This window comes from Lepidochelys kempii, chromosome 7, assembly GCF_965140265.1.
Source record: "Lepidochelys kempii isolate rLepKem1 chromosome 7, rLepKem1.hap2, whole genome shotgun sequence".
NCBI lineage: Eukaryota > Metazoa > Chordata > Testudines > Cheloniidae > Lepidochelys > Lepidochelys kempii.
In genome coordinates, this window is record NC_133262.1 from 94,259,938 (window position 1) to 94,283,997 (window position 24,060).

Sequence of the window (24,060 nt, forward strand, 5' to 3'; positions counted from 1 at the left end):
GAAATCAACTACTTACAAAATGAATAGTGGCCCTCTGCTGTACAAAACAGAAATAATTTTCTAATCACAATCCAGTTATTTACATTTTCATTACAATTTTTGCAGAATCCTTCAAAAGAAATTATTTCCTGTTACAAGAGACTAATAAAGCACAATTTAGCTATGAACATGCTAAACGATTTAATCAAATATGTTAATTTAAAACCAAATAATACGAAAGTTGCACTGCAGATGGATAACCAATTAAGAAGAAATTTCAAAACAATTATTCATTATGACTACCTCACTAGAGCTATCTTTTACCCATAATGTTGCAATCTTTTTAAAACACAGAAATCTTTGTGTTAAATTGTAATGTTATGCTTTACTGAACTTGTGGTTTAATGTACCTTTAAATAAACATGTTTTAATGTAACAATCTCAGTTAATGATATAATTTATTTTGTAACAGAGCTCAAGTATTAATATACTATATTTTTATAGGGAAGAAATGATTTAGTATACCTTGTGCAATACAAATAACTTTACCTTTTAAATTATTACTATAATTTTAATTACAGGCCAAAAAACAATTCAGACTATTTTCTAAAGGATAAAGAGACAGATTTTGCCCTTAGTTGTGTAAGTACAACTCATTCATTTCAATGAGAGTTGTATGTTTATGAGTATCAGAGAGCAAAATCTATCCCTAAATATTTTGCGTTGTTTTCATCAATTTACTGTTATAACTGAATTTATCAAAAGAATATATACATAATACAATGTAACATTCTGGAATTTCCTTGAACTTTTCCTGCTTTTGTTCATGGATATTATATTATGCACTCTGTTCTGATGTCATACGGGAACTTCCAACAACTTTTACCAGTATATCTTTAGCATTAGGACACCTTGAACTGTAAGGAGCTTTATATCTAAAATGAGATGTCAATTTCTTAGTTGAAAGCCTTAAAAAAGTAAAGCAGGAGCAAACAACATATTTGACTGAAACAGATGAACTGCCAACAAGGAATGTAAGAAACAATGCAAGAACAGCATGCTAAAAAGTCTCCCAAACCCAATGGTAATTACATTGGGAGACATGCAGCTCTATTCCCCAAGCAAAACAACATCAATATGAATGGGGGGGAAAAAGGGGAGGAGGATAACCAATGGACCACAATTCATTTAATTACAATGTAGTAGGTTTGAGATACTTAATGGAAATGTCATTTTGATTTAATGGAACAACTAGTGCATTTCAGTTTAATGTACTGCTCCATCAAATCAGCTCCATGTCCTATTTATGCTGCCACCATAATGTAATAACAGTATAAGCAGAGTAATAGGTTGTCAAGAAAAAATTTAACATTCAATGTATTTTATATGCAAACGCAGCGTGTATTCTTATAAACAAAAGATTCCATTTTACCTTTTTTCTGACCAAACTTCTGAACTTAAGTGTTGTAAACTGGCATGTATCAATAGCACTGGAGCCCAAGATACCGGTTACGATACAGAAATACATGATATGAAATAATTCAGTCGGACTTTTTAAAATAAGTATCAATATATGTGCATTTAATGCTTATTTTAAATGACAAAATGCAAACATCCTAACATTTAAATTACTTCCAACTATGCACTTGAACTACAGGCTTATTGTTCTCATGGTGCAGTCAAGGAGTGATAAGGCGGGAAGTTTACTGTACATAATTTACAACTATTCAGTGAGATCACTAGGTTTTTGTAAATCTAGGTTAAAAAAACTAAGGCTAAATCTATTAAACTTATCTGTAAACCACAAGAATCTGAGTTATTACTCTACTAAACTAATTTAAACTCCTTTATAGATTTACTTTGCAATGTTCAGTATTTCCAAATTCAAAATGCACAGGGTTATAACACTTATTCATAAGAGGATAAAATAAAAATTCAAGTAATTTTTTTAGAAAATGTGAAACAATTTCAAATTCATATCTGATAAATGAGGTCTGACTATATTTATATTCCAATTTATATCATGTAACAATTTGTCATCCTTACTTTCAATATTTTTCAAAATGGATGTTTTTAAAAGGAAACTTAAGGGTCCATGAATATTATCATAATGTACTACTACTTCAGAATAAAACTAATTCAGTTAATTTTAAAACATTCTTAATATTTAGCATTTGTAAGTTTGGGGTTTTTTGAAGTTATTCTGTCAAGCAAGTACATTAAATAAACATATCTGATGTCATGCATAAATTCAGCAGTTTTATTGCATTCTACTATTGCAGACCTCTATGAAGAAACTACTACCATCTCATCTTCACACGAGTTATAATTGCCGGTATCTACTAAGCATATTCTTTTACTGCACCAATGCAAATTTCAGGAAACAAGGACCCTATTCTATTAGCAAAAACACCTGCTAATTTTTTTTTTAAAAGGCAACTACTTTTACCAACCCTTTACATTTTGCTGAAATACAAGTTTGTAAAAAGAGAAAACCCTTAGACAAACTTCTTATATTTCAAAGGAGCTTGTAAAAAAGAATCTGCTGACATATTAAATCCTTTCTGTAGTACCCAAAAGCTTTTCTCTGAAGAACAATTGTAGTAAAGAGACATTTGGCTCCTAGGAAATTCCCAAAGGGTCAGCCATATGCATCCTTCCATGGCACCTTCACGGTACTGCTTTCTCCATCCATGCTAGCTGTCTCAAAAGCAGCTTTCATCATTCACTAGGGTGTCAGTCAATATGATTTATGGACTGCATTCAACAAAGTCAAAGCATATAGAATGAGAAATATGACTACAATCTGCTAATTTGTTTTGTATTGAGCCACTTAGACCTGATGTCAGGCTAAGACCGGCAACATAATTAACCAGTCAGTGACAGATTCATCCATCCTCCCTGCCAGGCAGTGCCAATCAAAGACAGCATGAGGCCACATTTGGAGAAGTCAGTAAGAAAACCCATTCTCTAAGTAGCCTATGTGGGCTTCTGATTGACAGCTTTTGACTATAGCTTGTGGAGCACCACCACCCTTTACCCAATAGTTCCTCACTGCAAGCTGTGAAATAAGGCTTTCACTGCCAATCACAAGAACAATAAACCAACACAAACTACCATCCCCAATGAAAAAGAAAATAAGAAAACTTGTCTGTTAAATATAAAAAGTTAAGCTTCAAAATTAATTTAATTTTATTAAAAGATATTAAGCAATTTTTAAACTTACTAACACTGCAAGAAAACTAAAATACATATGCTTTAGTAGTCACATTAATTAATGGTTTTGTTTAACAACTGCAGGAACAAAATCCAACTTTTGATAAACTGATGAAAAAATTATTTCTTAAAATAGTAGGAGAATTTTAAAAATACATAATTTCACTACTATTTATGTAATTCCTTCTCCCCAAGGGGTTGATCAAAATAAACTAAAGATTCATGTTGAGAAATAATTTGTAATTCTTTTTTTTAGTAGTCATAGCTTCCTCTAAAGCAGCAAAGAGTCTTTAACTTTGTACTAACAAAATACATGCATCACTGTTGAAAGAACTCCTTAACTATCTGGTCGTCCACTTGTTAGATAAAAAAATTCCCATTTATCCTTGTGAAACAGGTATTATTCACTATTGTTTTAAAATTAATTTATCTCAGAACTTAAGCTATAAGATATCCTGATTTTTCCAAATAAGGGTGCAAGACTGTATCTTTTATTCACAGAAGCCATCCCATTCACTTGATGCTACATATATATGGATTTGTAGGATGAGGACCTAAGTTTTTATAGGTATAGTGACATTATAAACCAAAAAAGTGAAGCTTATATAGGATGTTTATGTGAGAAGAACCCGAAGATTAAAATAAACTCATACAGCCAAATCCTAGTAGCTTCTGCAAAGCAGAGACAACAAAAGCTTCATGATACACAAGGACTGCACAGCTCCAAAAGACAGTGCATCTCCATACCATTGGTTAAGAGACCTGATCCTGATCCGTTACAAATCACATAGGATTACTCCAACTCCAGCAGCAAGGAGTGTCGGTGTTGGGAGATGTGCTGGCTCCTTCAACAGAATGGGAAGCTCATTTACCCGAACTCTGTACCTGCTCTACACCTCTCATAAGGGCATCTTCTTCAGCTGCACATATCACACCACTTCTGCGACTCTGGATCAGTCAGCCCAGGGCACAGCTGGTTTGTGTGACTTCTTGAGGCTCATACTCCGTTACTGACACATAACAGGTATCATGATTTAGTAAATTTATAGCACCTAAATGTATGCTAGATGATTCACCGAAGAAAGAGAGAAAGATTCTTTCCATTCCAAGGAGTTCAACATTTAAATGTAGCTATTGATTTTTATGTTAATTGGAGCTCATTGAATATTGTTTGCTTTTTTTGCCATTAAAAGAGAGGGTAGGTGTTAGCATGTAGATTAAAGAGGAAGCAAGAGTCTAGCACTGTGGACTACACAATCCTCCTTTTCTGCACCATGCAATGTCAGCTACAAGTCCGTCTGTGGTTTTCTGTGCAGGAAAAGGAAATGGGATTCTTCTAATGTAGGGCAACTTTCTGCTGAACAAGCTAGTATTTTATGGAACCAGAATACACCTTCATCCAGGATAATTATATTCCTTATTCTTGTGCTTTATCTGCTCTTCTGTATTTAGACTGCAAGCTTTTCAGGGCAGGGGCTCTCTTTTACTATGTGTGCATCCAAAGCCTACCACAAGGCCTGTTATTTGGGATTTCTAGGCACTAATTTAATAAAAATAAATCATAATCTGTGGTTTTTAAGATTCATTTTATTTCTCCACTTCAAGAGCAAGGGTAATTCTGGGTATTCCTATTTCCTTCTTTACTTCCTCATCCTCAATTCTTGTCTGAGCATCAGCTAGAAGGGGTGCTTGAGTATCATGTGAGGTGCCCTCTCCCTCTAAATTCTGAAGTCTCTGAAGTACTCCCAGGCTTTCGCAATCTAGACATGATTGACCATGACCCTTCCTGCACTCTTATATGCCTCCTGCATGGCCAGTATGTTGAACATTTTATATAGAAATATTTTCTATTAATGTTGCTGGTGCAGTTATCTCCAGACAATTTGATGGTTCAGCAAGAGCCTCGAACTCTGACCTCACATATGGGAAATTTTCAGCCCCCAAATTAGATCTGATAGTCTTGTCTGTGAATCCCAGGATGGGGCTAAGATGGGGCTAGTATTAGCATACAGATTGGCTCGATGCACATATTCTCATATATTTCACACAGAAAGGTGCTGGAGTTGCTGAGACTGATCAATCGTGGGGACTTCAAATAGATGATGATTCTTCTGAATCAACTCGGAATTCCATGGCTGACAGCTGCAATCCTGACTGTTGGCTCCACGCATGGAAATGAGCACACTGGATCTGGTATCTTGCTTGGGATTCAATTGAATGGAGTTTGCCATTACATTTTTGTTGTGAATACACCATTATAGTCTTCATTTGAAGTTAGGCACTTTCTTTTGTTGGGGCAAGAGACCTGTCATAATGGTCTACCCTCAAAAATTGATCGAACTGAGGAGTTTCCAGAAGATCTTCAGAAAATACTCCTGCAACCAATTGACTGAGCTAGTGATGGCTTAACTAACTTTTGCCTTCTGCTATCTGCATAATGACATCTAAATTGCGTCTCTGCGGTCTTCCTCCTCTTGGGTCATCTTGGTTTAGAGATAATCTGCAACAGGTGAAATGACAGGGGAGACTACTTGAGCATCAATGAAAAAGTCTCTTGCTGAGTGACCAATTGCCAAAAAGACTTTTTTGAAGTCTTATGCCACTGTAATCTCTTCAGGACAGGGACGGTCTCTTTGTTATGTGTTTGAACAATGCCTAGGAAAATGAGACCCTGATTCATGACTGGGGCTTGTAGATGCTACCATAATGCAAATAATAAATAACAACAATGGTTGTGCAGAAAGCAAAGAAAGTAGTTTTCACCTTCAAAACAGCATCCAAAGTCTTGCCCAGGGAAACTCTTCCAAGTGGTTGACAGTCTGGTTAATTTGGACTGCTTCCACTTTAAAAAACAGTAGTCTTTCTTGCTGTGAAGAATTTTCAAGTTACTTGAAAGAAAACAAATCGCTCAAATGTGGAGTGAGCTCTTTACCACTGTGGCTCAGGAAATTATCTCAAGGGAACATATACCAAGTTTTCTTTGTAAGTTTTAGCCAGCAGTCACCAAATCAGATCCATGTCCTTTCTCATTTGTGATGCATGGAAGTGCTAGAACATCTTTGTTGATGAAGACTGTTAATATTTCCCTAGGGGTGGAAGGTAACATGCTTGCTATCCTTAAGGAAGCTGTTCTAAGGCCTCTGTTAAAGAAACCATTACCAATCCATTAACAGGAGTGAATTAAATTAAAGGTGTGTGTGTTATGAGATAGTTAAGAAGTTAAGTGAGGGGACAAAGGCAATGGTGCATTCAACATGCTGATGATGTCCTGTACCATGAACCACTGTCTATCTGAAATGCGGGCTGGATAAGGCTCAACCTGGACAAGACAGAAATAACATGAGTGCTGTGGGGGAAGCGTTATCAATTAATATAAGCACCCCTGATTAAGGGCAGGTATTTGTCCTTTTAAGATTCTGGGCTAATCTTGGATACTGAGGTAGCAGTTTTGGTCAAAAGTGCGTTTTTCCAGATGTGACTTGCAAGAAGTGCCCTCTGGAAGCAGATCTTGCTACAGTTACGCATGCCTTTGTCACTGGCAGGTTAAATTACTATAATGCACTGCAAATGGGGCTACATACTGAGCTCATTTGAAAACTGAACGTAGTGCAGAACATGGATACCAGTGCTCCAATATATTTTTGGGTGGAGTTCAAGGTGATGGCTTTGAATAGAGGTACTCAAACTTCAGCTGTCTCAATACAGAAGAGAGAATGCTGTTCGTAGGGCATTTTTCATGAGGGATCTTGGCTTCAGAAATGGGTCCTAACTCTCTTTGGTCTACCAGTCTATTTTCTGAACATTCTTCAGCCCCCACTTTTTTTTTCTTTCAGTCATTGGAGGGTGGGGAAGGCAGGTTGACGGAATATGGTGGGTTGTTTGATGGGTTACTGTCATTAAAGGGGTTTGGTGAGTAATAGCAGACCATTACATTTTAGTTTTAATTGGATAAAATACCCACAGCAAACTTTGGATGGATGCTAAAAATTGGAATTAATAAAATGAAAATAATCCTAAATAGACGTGAGTCAAAAAAGTAAGGGACAGTGGAGGAAAATAATATATGTACAACAAAAATTCCTTTCCATTTGTTAAAAGAAGCAACAATTTAAGGGACACTATTCAGGTTTATGCACCCCCCTACCCTCCGAATTACTTTGAAAGTTTGTTTCCTCACACACACACACACACCCCACCTCAAATTTGGAGATCAGGACTCCTCCAACTTGCTTTGGACAGCCAGTCCTAGGAGTGATGTGTTATTAAAAATAATCCAACTGTTTGGCTGCTCCAGATACAAAGCTGTGAACTAAAATATACACATACACACTATGATGGAGTTTTTAGTATCTCACCACTGAAAGGACTGCTGTTGAAGGAGACACTGAGGAATCCAGGCCTTCAAAAACTACAGGAAAAAAACATTTAAAGGGAATAATTTTGAGCCCACAAAACTTTGACATATTTCTTTACACTTAATATATGTGTTTTTGTTTCTATTTTACTAAAAGCACATTTTTATAATTCTAATAGTGCATTTTCTACATCTCTCTTTATGTTTATGTTCAATAAAAAGCACACCCTATGGTAGCTGGACTCTGGAAATTCTTTGGATATTTAGTAGCTTCCTAGATACAACAAAAACAAAATAACATCTCAATCTACTTCAAATATATTTCCCCTCAAAAATAAAGATATAAAATATGTACTAACTTTAAAAAATAAATGTTTCTAACATTTACTTCAAAATCATACATAATAAATGCCTTACAAAATCTTTCATTTTTTAAAATATGAGCCTAATGCAATCAAATGAAACCAAATTGGATATGATACATCAAAATTCGACATGCATGTAAAATTACCAAAAAAAAAAAAAAAAGGCAATTCTGCCACTCCATGTTCCGAAACAATTGCTAACAAACCCAATATTAATTTCTCAATTTTCATTATTAATGATCATGGAAATAATCTGTGGTTGATCAAGGTAAACTGCTTTTTACAAAAACATGATGACCTGAAAATAATCAGGGCATGGATGAATCCCTAAATGCAATCCACCATCTTTTTACACAAAAAAATTTGAGTGCAGACATTCCTTCAACTCCAGCCAGTATGTGCACCAGAAGGAACATAACAACTTTCACCAAACCTTTATTCTGTGCCTCTGTTTCTCCATTTTAACCTTATTCCATATGCACATCCCACAGCTGCATTTTCCCACCTGACCTCACTTCCAAAAGGTCTTAAAGTCTCCTCTGAATTATCTCATTTGTGATACAATGCACACCCTATCATGTTTCTGCAAGGCTTTTAGGGCTCCTTCTGTCCCAAAATACGAAAGACCAATGTTAGTAATTAACCTGTCTTTTGCATGCAACCACACGAGTTACCCAGTGAGTCATCAAACAAATGGAAGGGTTTTGGTGGAGTGGGGGGAAATTTATTAAGTGATTAAATATTGAAACAATAAGCCTGCAGGCAGTTCATAGTTTTTCAATTTACATGCTTTTTCTTCATCTTGCATCTACTTACCGACATAGCTGCATGGTCATTGTTGTTATTCTGAGAAGGAAACCAGTAAGGCAATCAAAACAAAAAATTAAAATGTACTGTCAACATCAAAAGAAATGTTGGCATCAGTAAAAGGGAAGAAAATTCTTCAGAAAACTTTTATTTTATGAGTCTTGGTACTTAATTATTAAGTACTAAAATTATTTGCCATAGTCTGCATGAATGAAAAATATCTAGATCTAGGAAGGCTTAAATTTGCTATATACATTTTTGATATTCTTAACACTCACAGAAGACAAAATTATTTTGCTATCTCAAACTGATAAATTGTCTAAAATTCAAAGAAAGTCAAAATTCCTTGGAAAATGTAAGAAAAAAAGGTATAAACAAATTAAAAATTATTTTGCAGACACAAAAAAGTGATTCAATTGAAATAGGGGTACTTAATATAAAGATTGTCTTTTTCAGTGGTAATGAGCTGTATGTCAAAATAAAAAATCCAAAGTAATACATTCCACAAGTAACATTTTCTGAGTTCATCTTCTAGCAAGTTTTAATTGTAATAAGTATTAATTATATATTTATTAAAATATTTAAAATAAAAATTAAATGGTTCCTTTAAAATATTTCCATCATGTATATTTAACATCCAAACTACAAAGCACATGGTTATTAGCAATTTATTAATCTATTTAATACAAGCAATACTTAGGAATGCTTTAGGACAATGCAAGACTAAATAAAGTCTCTGTTCTGTATGCAATTTAATTTTTCACAAATTTTACTATTAATGGTAATTGGATGAACTAACAAATGTGAAAAGAAAATATTTTCCTTTTTCAAGCCTTTTATGTTAACACTGTTGCTAATGTACAGTACACCTACACCCCTGGAGTATATGAGAACTTTAAGGAGAAAAAATGCTAGGGAGACATCCCAGTGATGCCACAGTTGCTATGAGAGCAAAACCTGAACAGTTTGGGCTGTCATCTTTCCCATGCAGTACCTAGATGCAGTAACTTAGATCATAGTGAGCCTGTTTTGTATTCTTTAGATTCAAACACAAAACAGTATAATTGTATAAAACAAGTTTTTACATTTTATATTCAGTTTTTTTAAAGTTATGTCCCGATCAATGCAAACACATCTAAGTATATGCCCCTATGCAAGCATGGCGCGCGCGTGCACACACACACACGTGACTGTCTCTATACATTTAGAAGTAGTTATACATATTCCAAAAATGAAGTAGGTTCTAATGTCAGATGTCCAGGAATCATAATGTGTAACATTCTGCTGTGCCATACCATATCAAAGCATATGCACAAGCAGACTGAAGTCTAACCATCCTCCAATAGGTAGCACACTCTGTCTGAATCAGGCTATGGAGAGCTCATGGGAGCAAGGTGGCCATGTCTCCAGACTAGCAAACACCTGAATTATATTCTGCCTTTCCGCTATGTGGATACACAAGGGGTGGAGGGAGAAGAGGCTCCCTGTACCTTCTTCTTTCCTCACCATACCCACAACCAAATGAGCAGGACTTGGTTCTATAGTTTCTGGATATAAAGAGTTCTGAACTATTAATATATGTTTGAATATCCATGATATTTCTACCACCAATGCAATAAGGCACCAACATTTTCTTGAAGTAAAATTGTGAAGCTTTGATTTTGTTAATGAAAAGTCCATCTAAAAACTATCCCATCCAAAATCCTATATATGGCACATTACAATCTAGCTTTGCTTAAGACATCAAAATCTCTAAGGTTAGGTTTATTTATGTTTTATTAAATTATTTAATTATGAAAACAAGGCAGCTTTGTGGACTTGTCTATTGAAAATACCTTTATTATAAACATCCTTTTTAGGACAAATATTTCCTATTACAAATCAAACGTTGAAACTAATGGTAAGGAAAATAATTAAATACTAAACTAATTTATATATCATTTCTACAACTTTCTCACTAATATTTATATACAGAGGTCTGTGGAACAGGTTTCCACATTTTGTTGACTTGTTCACAAATCAACCAGGTCAAGCAAATGTGTCCCAGGTTATTCTATTAGAGATGCCCAGAATAAGAAAAAAAGATACCACCCTACATTTTATTGGAACTGTAATACTGGATCAGATTGGTAGTCCATCTAGTTCAGCATCCTGTCCGCTACAGTGGCCAATACCAAATACAAGAAACCGAAAGTAGAGAATTATAGAATAACCTATTCATCAGGGGAAGTTTCTTCCTCACCTTCTCAGCTAGAGGTTAGGTTATGCTCTAAAATATGAATTTATATCCCTTCCATTCTTTTTATTCAATTGTTAGCTGATATAACTGCTTCTTTCCATTCTTTCCCATTTGGTGCTACAATGTTGGCACAGATAGGCAACTTCTTGCAAGGAAATGGCACTTATGTTAGCCCACTAAACCCAGGGTTACTTAACATGTAAAACAGTGTCACCAAACTGAAATTTGGAATCCCACCATGAGTGCAAATGGCAATAAGCCATATAAGTATACCAGTTATGACTAATGAGTCATTGTCCCTAAAAGAGGATTAGAAATGTTCCATATCCCTCATATTTCACACAACTATTAACCTGGTGTGAAAAAGGAATACTTTAAGAGTGGGGAAAAAAATCAAAACCACTTTAATATTAGATTTGGAATACCAGATCTGTCCCTTTGTCCACCAACTCTAGTATCTTGTCTCCTCTACAAATGGCCTAATATATGATGCTTTAGAGGAAAGCAAAAAAATCTCAAATTCCCTTACCTACTTTAATTACGCTATAGTGTTCAAAGGTGAAATTCTTTTCTTGATTTAATTTCCAACATAGATGTGGAAACTCCAGACTAATAGGAATATGTTATATTTATTAATAAGATTATACACCCATCCAGAGGCACTGAATGTGGGTAAAGCAATCACACATCAAACAATAACAACAAGGAAAAAGCTGAAGCACAATGTAATGAATCCATAAAGGCTAGATGTTTTGGTCCAAATTCTGCTGTGGCACTGATATAAACTGGAAGTAATTCCACTAATTTCATTGGAGTAACTCCAGATCTACAATGGTATAAACTGAGAGCAGAATCCACTCTAGTAGTTGTGCACTTGTCTTGAAAAGTGACCAGTCAGACAATGAAATATAATAATTGATACATAAATCAGATGAACAATACCCTCTTTACTTGGAGCGAAGGAAAATAAGGAATTTATCTGACTCATGAATGAAGATGTTTCAGTGAGAACTCAGACAGGTAGAAGCCTATGGAGCTTTTATGGACAAAAAATATTTTAGCTCAAACAGAGCTTTGAGTTTAAATTTTTAGATGCTGTTCAAAATCATGCACAATGCGCATGGGTTGAATCAGGTTTGCATTCTGTGGATCAGTGGACTTGTCCACAGAATTTGCAGGCACAATTAAAATGAACATTTGAAAATCTGGCACTAAGTGATTTAAGTTTTATGAGATCTAAAAAACAGTATGAATGTTTACTACTAGTAGTTTAGTTTAAAAAAAAGCTTTGAGATGTTGCATTTTATTTTCTTCTTTGAAAGTAAAATCTTTCACAAATATTTTATAATTCCATTCATCATATTATATAATTCTACACTGAATAATGCATCAGTTAGCATGTAAGCAATCTGAAATCATGTCTATCCCACTAAAATATTTACTTAAAAGCTATTTTCTTCCAAAATCAGAAAGTTTAAATTTATAGAAAATAGGACTCCAACAATCTGAAAACAAAGCCTATTTTGTATACTTACAGGCAAATGAGTAAAAACTTGGAATGTGCTTCTTAAAAAATTAATAAGGTCCATTAAATATCCACTAGCTCTTCCAGCAGACTCAGACATTGTCCAATTGTAGTCAGCAAGCTGAATAAATTCATCAATTTTTTGGTTCAGTTTGGTGTATATTTCGCCTTCTGCTGCATGTCTTGCATCCTGAAAAAAGCCAAACCCCAATACTGCATAATCACCACTCAAAACGTTATTAAAATGGATATAACTCATAGAGGTGTCATTTAACAGAGCATATGACTTTTTGGGAATCAAGTAAAACATTGACTAGTTTTTAAATCCATGCTGTAACTTGTGGCTTGAAAGCACAACATTGCCAGTGGCAACTTAAATTAAATCCTTGATTTTGTAAATTTTTTTTTTAATATCAACATAGTACCATCCTGAATATGGTTTTTCAGATACTATGGTTATGTGTACTATAAAAGTGTTGAAAAATGAATCTCGCTGTAGAGCAACATCAGTATTCTTCAGATTCATCCAGGAGACTTGGAGTCAGAATCAAAAATCAGTCAGTGGAAATCTTTAACTCCGTTTTGGAAACATATAATGAAAATTTACCAGACCAGGAACAAATTTATTTGCGTACCTTTACAAAGAAAACTGATAAAAAACCTAATTATCATATCTGTTATGGCTGAACATCCAGGAATCACAAGATTTTACATTAACAATATACATCCTAAATAATAAAAAAATGCACATTTTATGAATATGCATTTCCTCTTCATAAATTACAGTATAACACACCAGGTTTCAGAACACACCACTCATTATCAATCCGTCCTCAGCAATATCAATTTTTTTGTGGGATAACAGCAATTTCTTACTTCACAGGGACATTGTAATGATGAATATATTAAAGATTATGAGGTGCTCAGATACTATGCTGATAGGAGTCAGTTAAATAGATAAGATAAATCCCAGAGCAGGTCATGTCCCACATAGCACCTGAACCTCTCATACATCTCAGGTGTATGGGTGAGGAACCGGTGGCTCTTTGAGATATGTTGTCCACACAGATTCTACTCTTGGTGCATATGCACCCCATGTAGGCAAGACCAGATTCTTTTCAAATAACAGCGTCCAGTAGGGCCATGCCTGTACCCTGAATTACCTCTCATCCCACAAAGCCGAGGGCATAAAGTGGAGTGGCCTCAAGTGCCTCAGTTCCTTTGCCAATTAAAATCCCATAAGAGCAGTCTCTGATTAGCAGGGATGGAAGGCAGGTTGCGGAATTTGCATGTACATCTCAAAATCCCATAGTTACTGCAGGGTATGTAACTGCTCTTTCTTCTTCGAGTTATTGTTCACACAGATTCCACTATTTGTGACTAACAAGCAGTTGCCTATTTGCTTGGAGATGTGTAAGAGGATGTGAGTTGTCCCTTCACCAGTTCAAACACAACAAATGGCCCTGGTAACCCTCAAGGATTCTTCCCACTACTTTCTGCAAAACTCACATTGTGCCACCATGGGGATTAGGGGCTATGCCCAGGGAAGGAAATTTTGCTATGTTCTTCTGAGGAAGAGGAAAATGAATACACATCTTCCAGTAGTGGGGCAGTTCTGTCAGGCATGCCCTGCCTGGTCTTGCAATCTGCACTGAAGGGTGGTTTGGCAATAACATCCTGTAGCCTCTCGATGACAAGCGAGTCCAGTGCCGATCCCTCAGAAAGGTCTCTACACCAAAACGGAAACCCCCTGGATGACCAAAATTAGGGTCTTAGGTTTAGAGAAGTGAGCCTTACGGGAGGCTGTTTGCCTCCTTTTTGAAGAGAGGTATTTGTGCCTGTTCTCATCTTTGGAACGATGCTCCTTCTGGTGGACTACATCAGTTTGGTGCCCCAGCTTCCACGTTAACTCCACCCACAGGGCCACACAATAATTTCATATAATTTTGCCCCCCAGCCTCACATGTGCCCTTTTCCTCCCAGCTCAACTATATTCCTCCTGCAACTTTGGAGGTACCGTACCCCTTACCAGGCCTGGGGGGAGGGAAGCTCCCCAGGGATTTTTATCCCCTCTCTCATTGGCCTGGGGGTGGTAGGGGCATGTAGCTCACAGGTCCTTCATGCCTGCCCACTCTGCTATACCTGGGGGGGAAAGGCAACTCCAAGGGACTGGTCTTCTCCTGATTCCCAGACCTGGGGTTATAATATTAGAGAGAAGGAGAGGGACAGGGATGATACAGGGGAACGGATATATTTTTTCACAGGAGGGGAGGCGTAGAGAGCTGCCCACTGCTACTGGGTTCTTTCTGCTCTCACCTCCTCTTTCCTTTCTTGCAGAATGGCACCTGCTGCTTCTTCTTCCCCCTCCTGAGGGAATGGGAAGAGAACTCTGTCTGTCTACTGCTGTAGCTGTGATTGGCTGCTCTTTCCCAAAAGGTGAGGAAGTGGGGAAGACAGCCTGAGAGTTTTTCTTCCTGAGTAATCTGAAAACTGAATTAAAGCTGGAGCTTCTCACATAATTGTGAGACTAGCTCCAGCAGGAGCCAAAAATGTGTTACTCTGAAATTAGGCAACATTGGAATTATATTTACTTGCCTCTAAATTTGACGTGTGCGTGTGTGTGGGTGTGTATTTGTGCCAGATGAATGGGCAAGTAGAATTTAGTAAGGCTGCTCTAACTTGCTACTTCAGGAACAGACAATAAAATAGCTGAGCTGCTAAAAACTGGCAGGACAATGATATAAAAGTACTAGAAAACCATAAAGGAGGTATGGGAGTAACAGGAGGTACCAGATGACTGTCTAAAAATAATAATTGTACCAATTGTGAAGAAAGGAGATCCTACTGATACAACAACAATAGAGGTATAAGCTTATGGTTGGGATCCGGAAAAATCATGATGAAAGTAATTGTCAACAGATTAAAGACAATTTTAGAGGAAGAAGTAAGTGAGAAACAGTACCGTTTCAGACCTGGCCTTAGTTGATGAAAAAAAGCAAAAATGGAAATTTAAGATGTTTGCTGTTTTCATTGACTTTACAAAGGCATTTGATTCAGTTTGAAAGAAAGCATTATGGAAAACAGCACAATCATATGGAGTTCCAGATAAAAGAATTGCAGTTATAAAAGCTAGGTACAAAGATTCCTGCAATGCCATAAGAATTGGTGGGAATTAAAGCAACTGGTTCAAGTCAAAGTTTGGTGCAAGACAAGAGGGCACGGAATCACTTTTCATCATGTTATTAAAATGGACATTAAGAGCATTAGACAAGTCGGACGGTGTGACACTGGATGATCTAGAGCAGTGGTGGGCAAATGGTGGCCCACACGTGGCCCGTCAGGGTAATCCACTGGCAGGCCACAAGACAGTTTGTTTACACTGGCCGCCCGCAGCTCCCAGTGGCTGCGGTTTGCCGTTCCTGGCCAATGGGAGCTGTGGGAAGCGGCGTCCCGCACATCCCTGCAGCCTGCGCTCCTTCCCGCAGCTCCCATTGGCCGGAAACAGTGAACTGCGGCCACTGGGAGCTGCGGGCAGCCATGCCTGCGGACAGTCAATGTAAACAAATGGTCTCGTGGCCTGCCAGTGGATTACCCTGACGGGCCACATGCCCACTGCTGATCTAGAGTTAAGCTCCTTAGCTTGTGCAGATGACATTGCAGAACTGACAGACATGTTTGCATTGATGATGATACTCTTCACACTATTGAAAAATTGGTGTAGTCAACTTCAGCTTACTATAAATGCCAAAATGACTAAGTGGTTGCATCTTGGGAAAGGGACAATAGATAAAGCGCAACAGCTAAGTCATATAACAAGTAGATTCTTGTGAGTACCTAGGACACTTGATCAGTGAGGACAGTTCCATCAAGGATGAGGTTACAAGGAAATGTGCTTTAGCTAGAAGTGCTGCACAGAAATGGGTGAAGTTATGGACTGAAACAAACATTATATATACTAAACTGAAAATTTATCAAACCAGCATACTAACAGTATTACTCTGTGGTCTGGAAGCAGCTGCATTAAATGAAACATCAAAAGGCTGGATGTAGAGGAGATGAAGAGTTCTTTGAAAGACGGTGGATATAAAGTGGAATGATTTTAACACAAATGAAAAGTTAGAAGGAGAGTAGGATGTGAAATCAGGGTACAGGGTTGATTACAGTTGAAAAGATTACAGTGGTGGGGACACTGCAGAACACAAGCAGATAACAGGATGCCAAAGTAAATAATGCAAGCACAGCCAAGGTCAGTTCAACCAAGAGGCCAACCACTGACTAGATGGTGGGACATCATACGCAGGGCCCAGGCTGGGGTTAATGGAAGAACAAGCCATGGACAGGAATGAATGATGACTCTGTACTGTTCCTCAGGTCTGCAAAGATGCTCAGGGATGAAAGAGAAAGAAGCTCTAACTTGTACATATGTAGATTTTCATTACAACAAAAATTTTCTCTGAACATTGATAGAATCTCACTGGTTCCACGAAAAGAATAATTTGATTTATGTTTTAACTCTTTAACATATCAGGAAATTCGTAACTAAATATTCTATGGCACTTTTAATTCTACACTCTTGCTTGTAGTCATACAGTATTTACTCTTCCTCCATTCAGGCCCAGACTGGTCAAGTCAGACAAACCAATATTCAAGTTGGCAGCAAAACTCCCACTGATTTAAAAAGAAACAGGATTAGGCCCTATTTTAGAACATGCCAATATGGTCTTTTGTTGTATCATCACATGACATTGAACAATGTGATATACAATTTTGCCCAAAACTTATATGGGCTATTCAGGTGTAGGAAATAAAAACCCTAACAAAAACAAGTAACAGCAACTAAGGTAAATGTACACACTTATTTACAAAGGTATTAAATTGTCAGATTATATCAATCAACTGACATGCAACTAAATTTACTATCTTATTCCCTGCATAATTCCCTTATTCTTAATCATTAGAATATAAGGTATATAAACTGAGAATCTTAATTTCTCTTTCATTTACAGTTCTTTGCCTAGAGTTTCCTTGGGGAACTTTTAAAGGAGGAAAAGCATTTACTGAATGTGTAAAAATGTCAAATGAAAGATTATCCTAAAATGGCATTTTATGATCAAAGCAACCTGTAAAAGCATCAAACAGATCTCCTAATTTGACATTTAAGAGTCTAGCAACTTGTTAAAATGTCAAAGTATTATACTGGCATTTACTATTTTGTGGATTGATAGGACTGTTAAATCATCAGTTAATGATAAACCTTTACTTGATCTTTTTATTTAATTCATAACAATCTGTAACAACAAGAACTGTACATTAACTCCTGCAGGAGTGAGCTTCCTGAGCCTAGTGTGATTGATTGTTTGAAAAAAAGCAGACACTGAGGGATTGGTTGTTCTCTACCACCTGCTAACTGGATCCAAACAGCTGGCACAGGTCTATTTAAACAGTGACAGCACCAGTCCCCCTTTTTGTCCTGTAGCCAGATTTTGGTTACACCCATCTATTTTGCTTTGATTATAAAGTTACAATAGCAATCATGTGCTGCCAATATTTTAATAACAAAGGGCTCCACATTCTCACCCAGGAAAAATATTGAACACACCAGCCTTTTGGGGTAATCCAGCCCACTCCAAAAGCAAAAGTTTAGTTTTCAGAAGTACTACTGTGATCCCAAGGGATAAATCAAAAAGACATGGCTTACCAGTGTTTAGTAATGGGGCAAAATCACCTCAACTTTCCCTTTCATTTGGTAACAGAATTTTAACAAGGGACTTCTGGGAGCTCCCAAAACTCCTACCTGCCATCAGAACAGTGAGTTTGATGGGAAGGACTGATTTCTTCAATGACTGTGCTCCTTTCTTTGAGAGAGGCCCCAGGGGGCAACTCTTCCATAGTACCACATGTATACTATACTATACATGTAGGAGTCCATTTTATCAACATGCCCTTCAACATTTGAATGAGGCCATTAGGAAGTTTAGGACCTACCTACATGGGGATTTATTCTGAAATAGCTCCTGATTAACTCCCTGTGTGGATGCTGCATTCTGGAATAAGAGTGCCTTATTCTGAATTACTTTAATTTACTGGATTATAATAATCTGAAATAAAGCAGCTCATGAAAGCTTATGCTCAAATAAATTTGTTAGTCTCTAAGGTGCCACAAGTCCTCCTTTTCTTTTTGCGGATACAGACTAACATGGCTGCTACTCTGAAACCTGTAACTTCTCAGTGTAGACAATCCGTTAGTTGGGGGACATAGGTTTCAATATGCTGATGACACCCTTTTTTATATCTCTATCTTGTCTAAACCAGACTGAACCTCTCACCTAGTGTCTGAATGAAACACTGTCTAAAAAAATTAAATAAGATATACATTAAAGTGATATCATGGGGGAAAATAGGCAAACCTCTAAAAGGTTAAAAATGGAATAAATTTTAAGAACATAAGAATGGCCATTCTGAGTCAGACCAATGGTCCATCTGGCTCAGTCCATCTTCCAACAGTGGCCAGTTACAGATGCTTCAGAGAGAGTGAAGAGAACAGGGTAATTTATCAAGAGATCCATCCCCTGGCAGCCAGAGGTTTAGGGACACCCAGAGCATCGGGTTGTGTCCCTGACCATCTTGGCTAATAGCCATAGATTGACCTACCCTCCATAAACTTATATAATTCATTTTTGAACCCTCTTATACTTTTGGCCTTCACAACATCCCCTGGAAATGAGTTCCACAGATTGACTGTATGCTGTGTGAAGAAGTACTTTGTTTTAAACCTACTGCCTATTAATTTCATTGGATGACCCCTAGTTCTTGTGTTATGTGAAGGAGTAAATAATACTTCCTTAAACACTTTCTCCAGACCATTCATGATTTTATAGAGCTGTATCATAAACCCCCCCGCCAGTCATCTCTTTTCCAAGCTGAACAGTTCCAGTCTCCTCATCTGGAAGCTGTTCCATATTCCTAATCATTTTTGTTGCCCTTCACTATACTTTTTCCAATTCAAATATATCTTTTTTGAGATGGGGCCACCGGAACTGCATGTGGCATTCAAAATATGGGCATATATAGTGGAATTATGATATTTTCTGCCTTATTATCTGTTCCTTTCCTAACTGTTTCTAACATTGTTAGTTTTTTTTTTTTTTTTTTACTGCCGCTGTACACTGAGCGGACATTTTCAAAGAACTATCCACAATGCGTCCAAGATCTCTTTTTTGAGTGGTAACAGCTAATTTAGACCCCATCATTTTGTATGTATAGTTGGGATTATGTTTTCCAATGTGCATTACTTTGCATTTATCCCCACTGAATTTCATCCGCCATTTTCTTGCCCAGTCACCCAGTTTTGTGAGATTTCTATAATTCTTTGCAGTCTGCTTTGGGCTTAACTATTTTGAGTAATTTTGTATTGTTGTCCGACTTTGCCACCTCACTGTTTACCCCATTTTCCAGATCATTTATGAACATGTTGAACAGCACAGGTCCCAGTATAGATCCTTGAAGAACCTCAATATTTACCTCTCTCCACTGTGAAAACTGGCCATTTATTCCTACCCTTTGTTTACTATCTTTTAACCAATTACTGATCCCTGAGAGGATCTTCACTCTTATTCTATGAGTCCTTATTTTGCTTAAGAGTCTTTGGTGCAGGACCATGTCAAAGGCTTTCTGAAAGTCCAAGTACACTATATCCACTGGATCACCCTTGTCCACGTTTGTTGTCTCCCTCAAAGAATTCTAATAGATTGGTGAGACATGATTTCCATTTACAAAAGCTATGTTGACTCTTCCCCAACAAATTATGTTCATCTATGTGTCTGAGAATTCTATTCTTTACTATAGCTTATACCAATTTGCCTGATACTAAAGTCAGGTTTACTGGCCTGTAATTGCCATGATTGCCTCTGGAGCTTTTTTTTTTTTTAATAAATCGGCATCACATTAGCTGTCAGTCAGTCATCTGGTACAGAGGCTGATTTAAGCGCTAGGTTACATCCCACAGTTAGTAGCTCTTGGTCTTGGTGACTTTTTACAGTTTAATTTATCAATTTGTTTCAAAATTCCTTCCTGACGTCTCCATCTGGGACAGTTCCTCAGATTTTTTGCCTAAAAAGGATGAGTCAGGTATGGGAATCTCCCTCACATCCTCCTCAGTGAAGAGATTTTTATTTTTAAAAATTTAATGCATAGGGTAGAGGCACTTATAAACTGATCTTATGGAATGTAAGTGGGGTCAATAAGACTAACAAAGAAAAGGATATTCTTCATCACTTAAAATGTATGGGATCTGATATAATTTGCCTCCAAGAGATGTACTTAATAATAATGGTACATACCAAATTGCAGAATGGCCAAGTTGGTGAGGTGTCTGCAGTTTTTCATAAAAAGAAAAAGGGATTAATCAAAAAAGGATTTTCTAGTACAAATGAAGTATGTTATATTAAAGTATGGCTCCCCATGGGGAAAAAATAATACTTTTATGTCATGCCGAGGAGGAGAGAAACCATACAGGGTATCTTATAACCTTGTTGTCTGAGCTTCTATTTAATTCTATGATCTTTTTTCTGGTGTTTAGCTACCACAGTGACAGGCACAGTATGAGCACCTAGATAATTAACTGAAGTATATCTAGCTCCATACACAAGAAGTTATATTGTCGTCGTCTAAATCTCAAATGAAAAAATTATGATGACACACATAAATAAGTGTTCCTTGAAGTTACTGTGCACACTCCAGAAACAGTATAAGTGAGAGTACTTAGTAAACTGGAACCTGACCATAATATGCACAAGAACAAAGATAACTGATAAAAACTGAAGTGAAGAAAAATAAGGAAAATTAATGATTGAAGTTCTAGAGACAAGATGGCTGAGATAATATCTTTTATCTGATCAACTTTTGTGGGTGAGAGAGACAAGCTTCCGAGCTTACACAGAGCTCTTGAGCTTGAAAGCTTGTCTCTCTCACTAACAAAAGTTGGTCCAATCAAATATGTTACCTCATCCAGCTTGTCTCTTTAATATCCTGGGACCAACATGGCTACAACAACGCTGCATTACTGAAGTTCTGTTTATTGTAAGAAAGGGAAAGTGAGAGACCATGATAAAGTCCTTACATTAAATGCAAAGGCTTTGCCCATCAGAAAACTGTCAAAAACTGTCAATTGCAACTGTTACTAACACAACCATCCTAATTCTAAGTTCAGTCAAAAGACTTCCAGAGCAGGAAAACAGAAAAATATAATATTGAAAGAGATACCACAACTTGAGAAGCAATCCCTGACTAGAGGTGAGAGAGATCTAGGATGGGCAGAGGAAGGTTAAGACTAACAGAATTTTTCATAAACAATTTCCCCTTGTTTTAGATTTTCTCTTCCCCATCCTACAACAAACATTAAGATGCCATCTTTATGTTATGCAAATTCAGCAAACATTAAGACTTAGGAAGGATTGTCTTGTGGAGCTGCCCAAAGCATATATTCCATCCCTGTTTTGCTCGAACGTGACTTAGTGAACGAGTTAATTAGATAGACCAAATTTTAAAAATGGAGAGTTTGGGCCCAATAATGACAGGGCACTGTAATCAGCCTTCTCTGTTGAAGAGCTAGCCAGACCTCAGACACAGAGAAAAGAGGCATCATCCCATATGCACTAGATGAATATGTTCCTGAAGGTTAAAAGCCTTCTCTTGCCTGCTTGACACTCTGAAGAGGGCTTGGCTGAGCTAATTAATTTTGAATGAGAAACAGAATAGAAAAAATAGCTGGTGTAATGAAGTTTAACATGATCAGCTCAGCCTAATAAATTTTGGAAGGGGAACCATCCCAAGGAGAGCACTTTAACAGCTAATAATTCTGAACTGAGCGAGGAAGAGTTTATATGTTCAAGTTCTCAAGATTGTGAGCCAAAAATAGAACAGTAAGGGAAATCACATAGACCTCAAGCATCAAGAAATTCAAAGTGCAGAACTGAAGGAACCAAAACACTTACATATTTAAGTTAAGTGACATTTCTATAGAATTCCTTACTAAAGCAAGACTAAACTAGGCACTATAGTTAACTACTGTGGCTAAAGAGAAGACTGATTTTCTCAGAAACCTATCTGCTAACACCACTGTGAGAACTGGACCAAACAAATGAAAGAAGAGAATCTATGCCATGGAAGAGGAACCACCTTAGAGGCTGTCCATGGTCATCTCTTACCAGAGATTGTGGACAGAAAACCCCAATTTTTGCCACAAAATAATTCCTTGATAATTTAAGTCCAGTCATTCCTAACATACTTGGGAGCCCTAAATAGGTGGTTATAAATTATCTGAGATTAAGAGTTAGTTTAGTCTCTTATCACCGAATAGGGGAAGGGATGCCTGCTTAGCCCTCACCAAATAGGAGAAAGGATGCTTAGAAGGGGCAAGAATAGGGCAGCTGTGTGCCAGCTTTAGTCTCCTAGGGAAGAAGAGCTCCTAAAATACACTGTCGCTACAGGCATAGCATTTCCATTGAAAAGAGAAAGCACTAGGCTAGGGCATATTGGAGCTGCTAAGGCAGACTGTTTTCTTAGTAGCAGCAGTGGGACAGAATTTTCTTTAGTGACCGAAGGTCTACTCTACAGCCATCAAAAGGAAGAAGAGAAAGTTCCTTTAGGCAGGAAACAGCATCCACACTGCTTTGGGTTTGGGGAGGAGTAGAAGTTCCCACTCTGCAACAACAGAGAGAGAGAGAAAATGAACCACTGGACAATTTGGTTATGAGAGCACTCACCAGCCAGTGAGAGTCCTTGTAGGCAAAATTAGTCATGAAGACAGTCATACAGGAAGTGTTAGTTGCAACATCAAATCAGAAGTGAACCCAGATGGTCTCTCAGCTGGGATATGTGAGGTAAGGAGGAAAGGACCGCGAGATGAATCTGGAAGAATAGGAAAGGACTCTGTCTGAGTGTGATTCACAGGTGGATCTAACCAGCATGAAGTTCTTTTCTTTGGCAGTACAGACAAGAGGCAGCGCAACAAGTGTTTATGTTAGGAGGAAACCAGCCTGTAACAGCAGAAGTGCAGGAAAGATCACACTGTAAGTGCAGAGGCCCAAAGAGTCTAGAAAACAAAAATGGGACCATGGCAACTGTGATGGCAGCCAGGACTCAAGAGGGACACAAATGGATGAACAGCTCTCAAGTTGTATGAAAAGCTGGATGAGCAGACAGAAAAGCCAGGTAGTGTTTCAGGGAGACTAAACTGAGCCTTAAGAACAACACTTATTACTTCAAGGAGACTGCTTTACTCTGGGCACATGCCAGGTCAGAGAACTCTGAGGGAACTTATGAAGATGGTGGATTTTTCAGCTAGTTCCTTGAAGAATATTTTCTTGTATGACTGGGGACCCTTATCTTTGAGGACCTCTGCAGCAAAAGATTCCACTCACGCCTTTTTCCTGTATCCATACTTCCTATTTTCTTCTTTCTGAATTTCTTGTCTTCTTGTCTCTCTTCTATACAAAAGTTGTAAGAAGAGCTTAGAAAAAGAATTAGAGCAAAGTACTGTGCTCTGAGGTTGCACTTAATTCTTCCAGGACAAAGG

At 37.3% G+C, this 24,060-nt stretch overlaps 1 protein-coding gene across 14 annotated transcripts in view; it reads right to left on the minus strand.

Moving 5' to 3' along the window:
- Nucleotides 1–24,060, minus strand: part of EXOC6 (exocyst complex component 6) — a 178,619-nt gene that overhangs the window by 51,222 nt on the left and 103,337 nt on the right. For 8 of the 14 annotated variants that reach the window (XR_012160030.1, XM_073353878.1, XM_073353873.1 and 5 more), the window contains 2 exons: nt 12,496–12,675; nt 8,731–8,760 (listed from right to left, as the gene is read on the minus strand). The exons of 1 other annotated variant lie outside the window; for it this stretch is intronic. Coding sequence is in view for 12 of the 13 variants with exons in the window: in XM_073353878.1 (XP_073209979.1) it covers nt 8,731–8,760; nt 12,496–12,675 (210 nt within the window). In the remaining variant the exon portion in view is untranslated. The remainder of the gene's footprint in view (nt 1–8,730; nt 8,761–12,495; nt 12,676–24,060) is intronic. 5 more of the 14 variants (XM_073353877.1, XM_073353875.1, XM_073353880.1 and 2 more) reach the window with 1 other exon arrangement.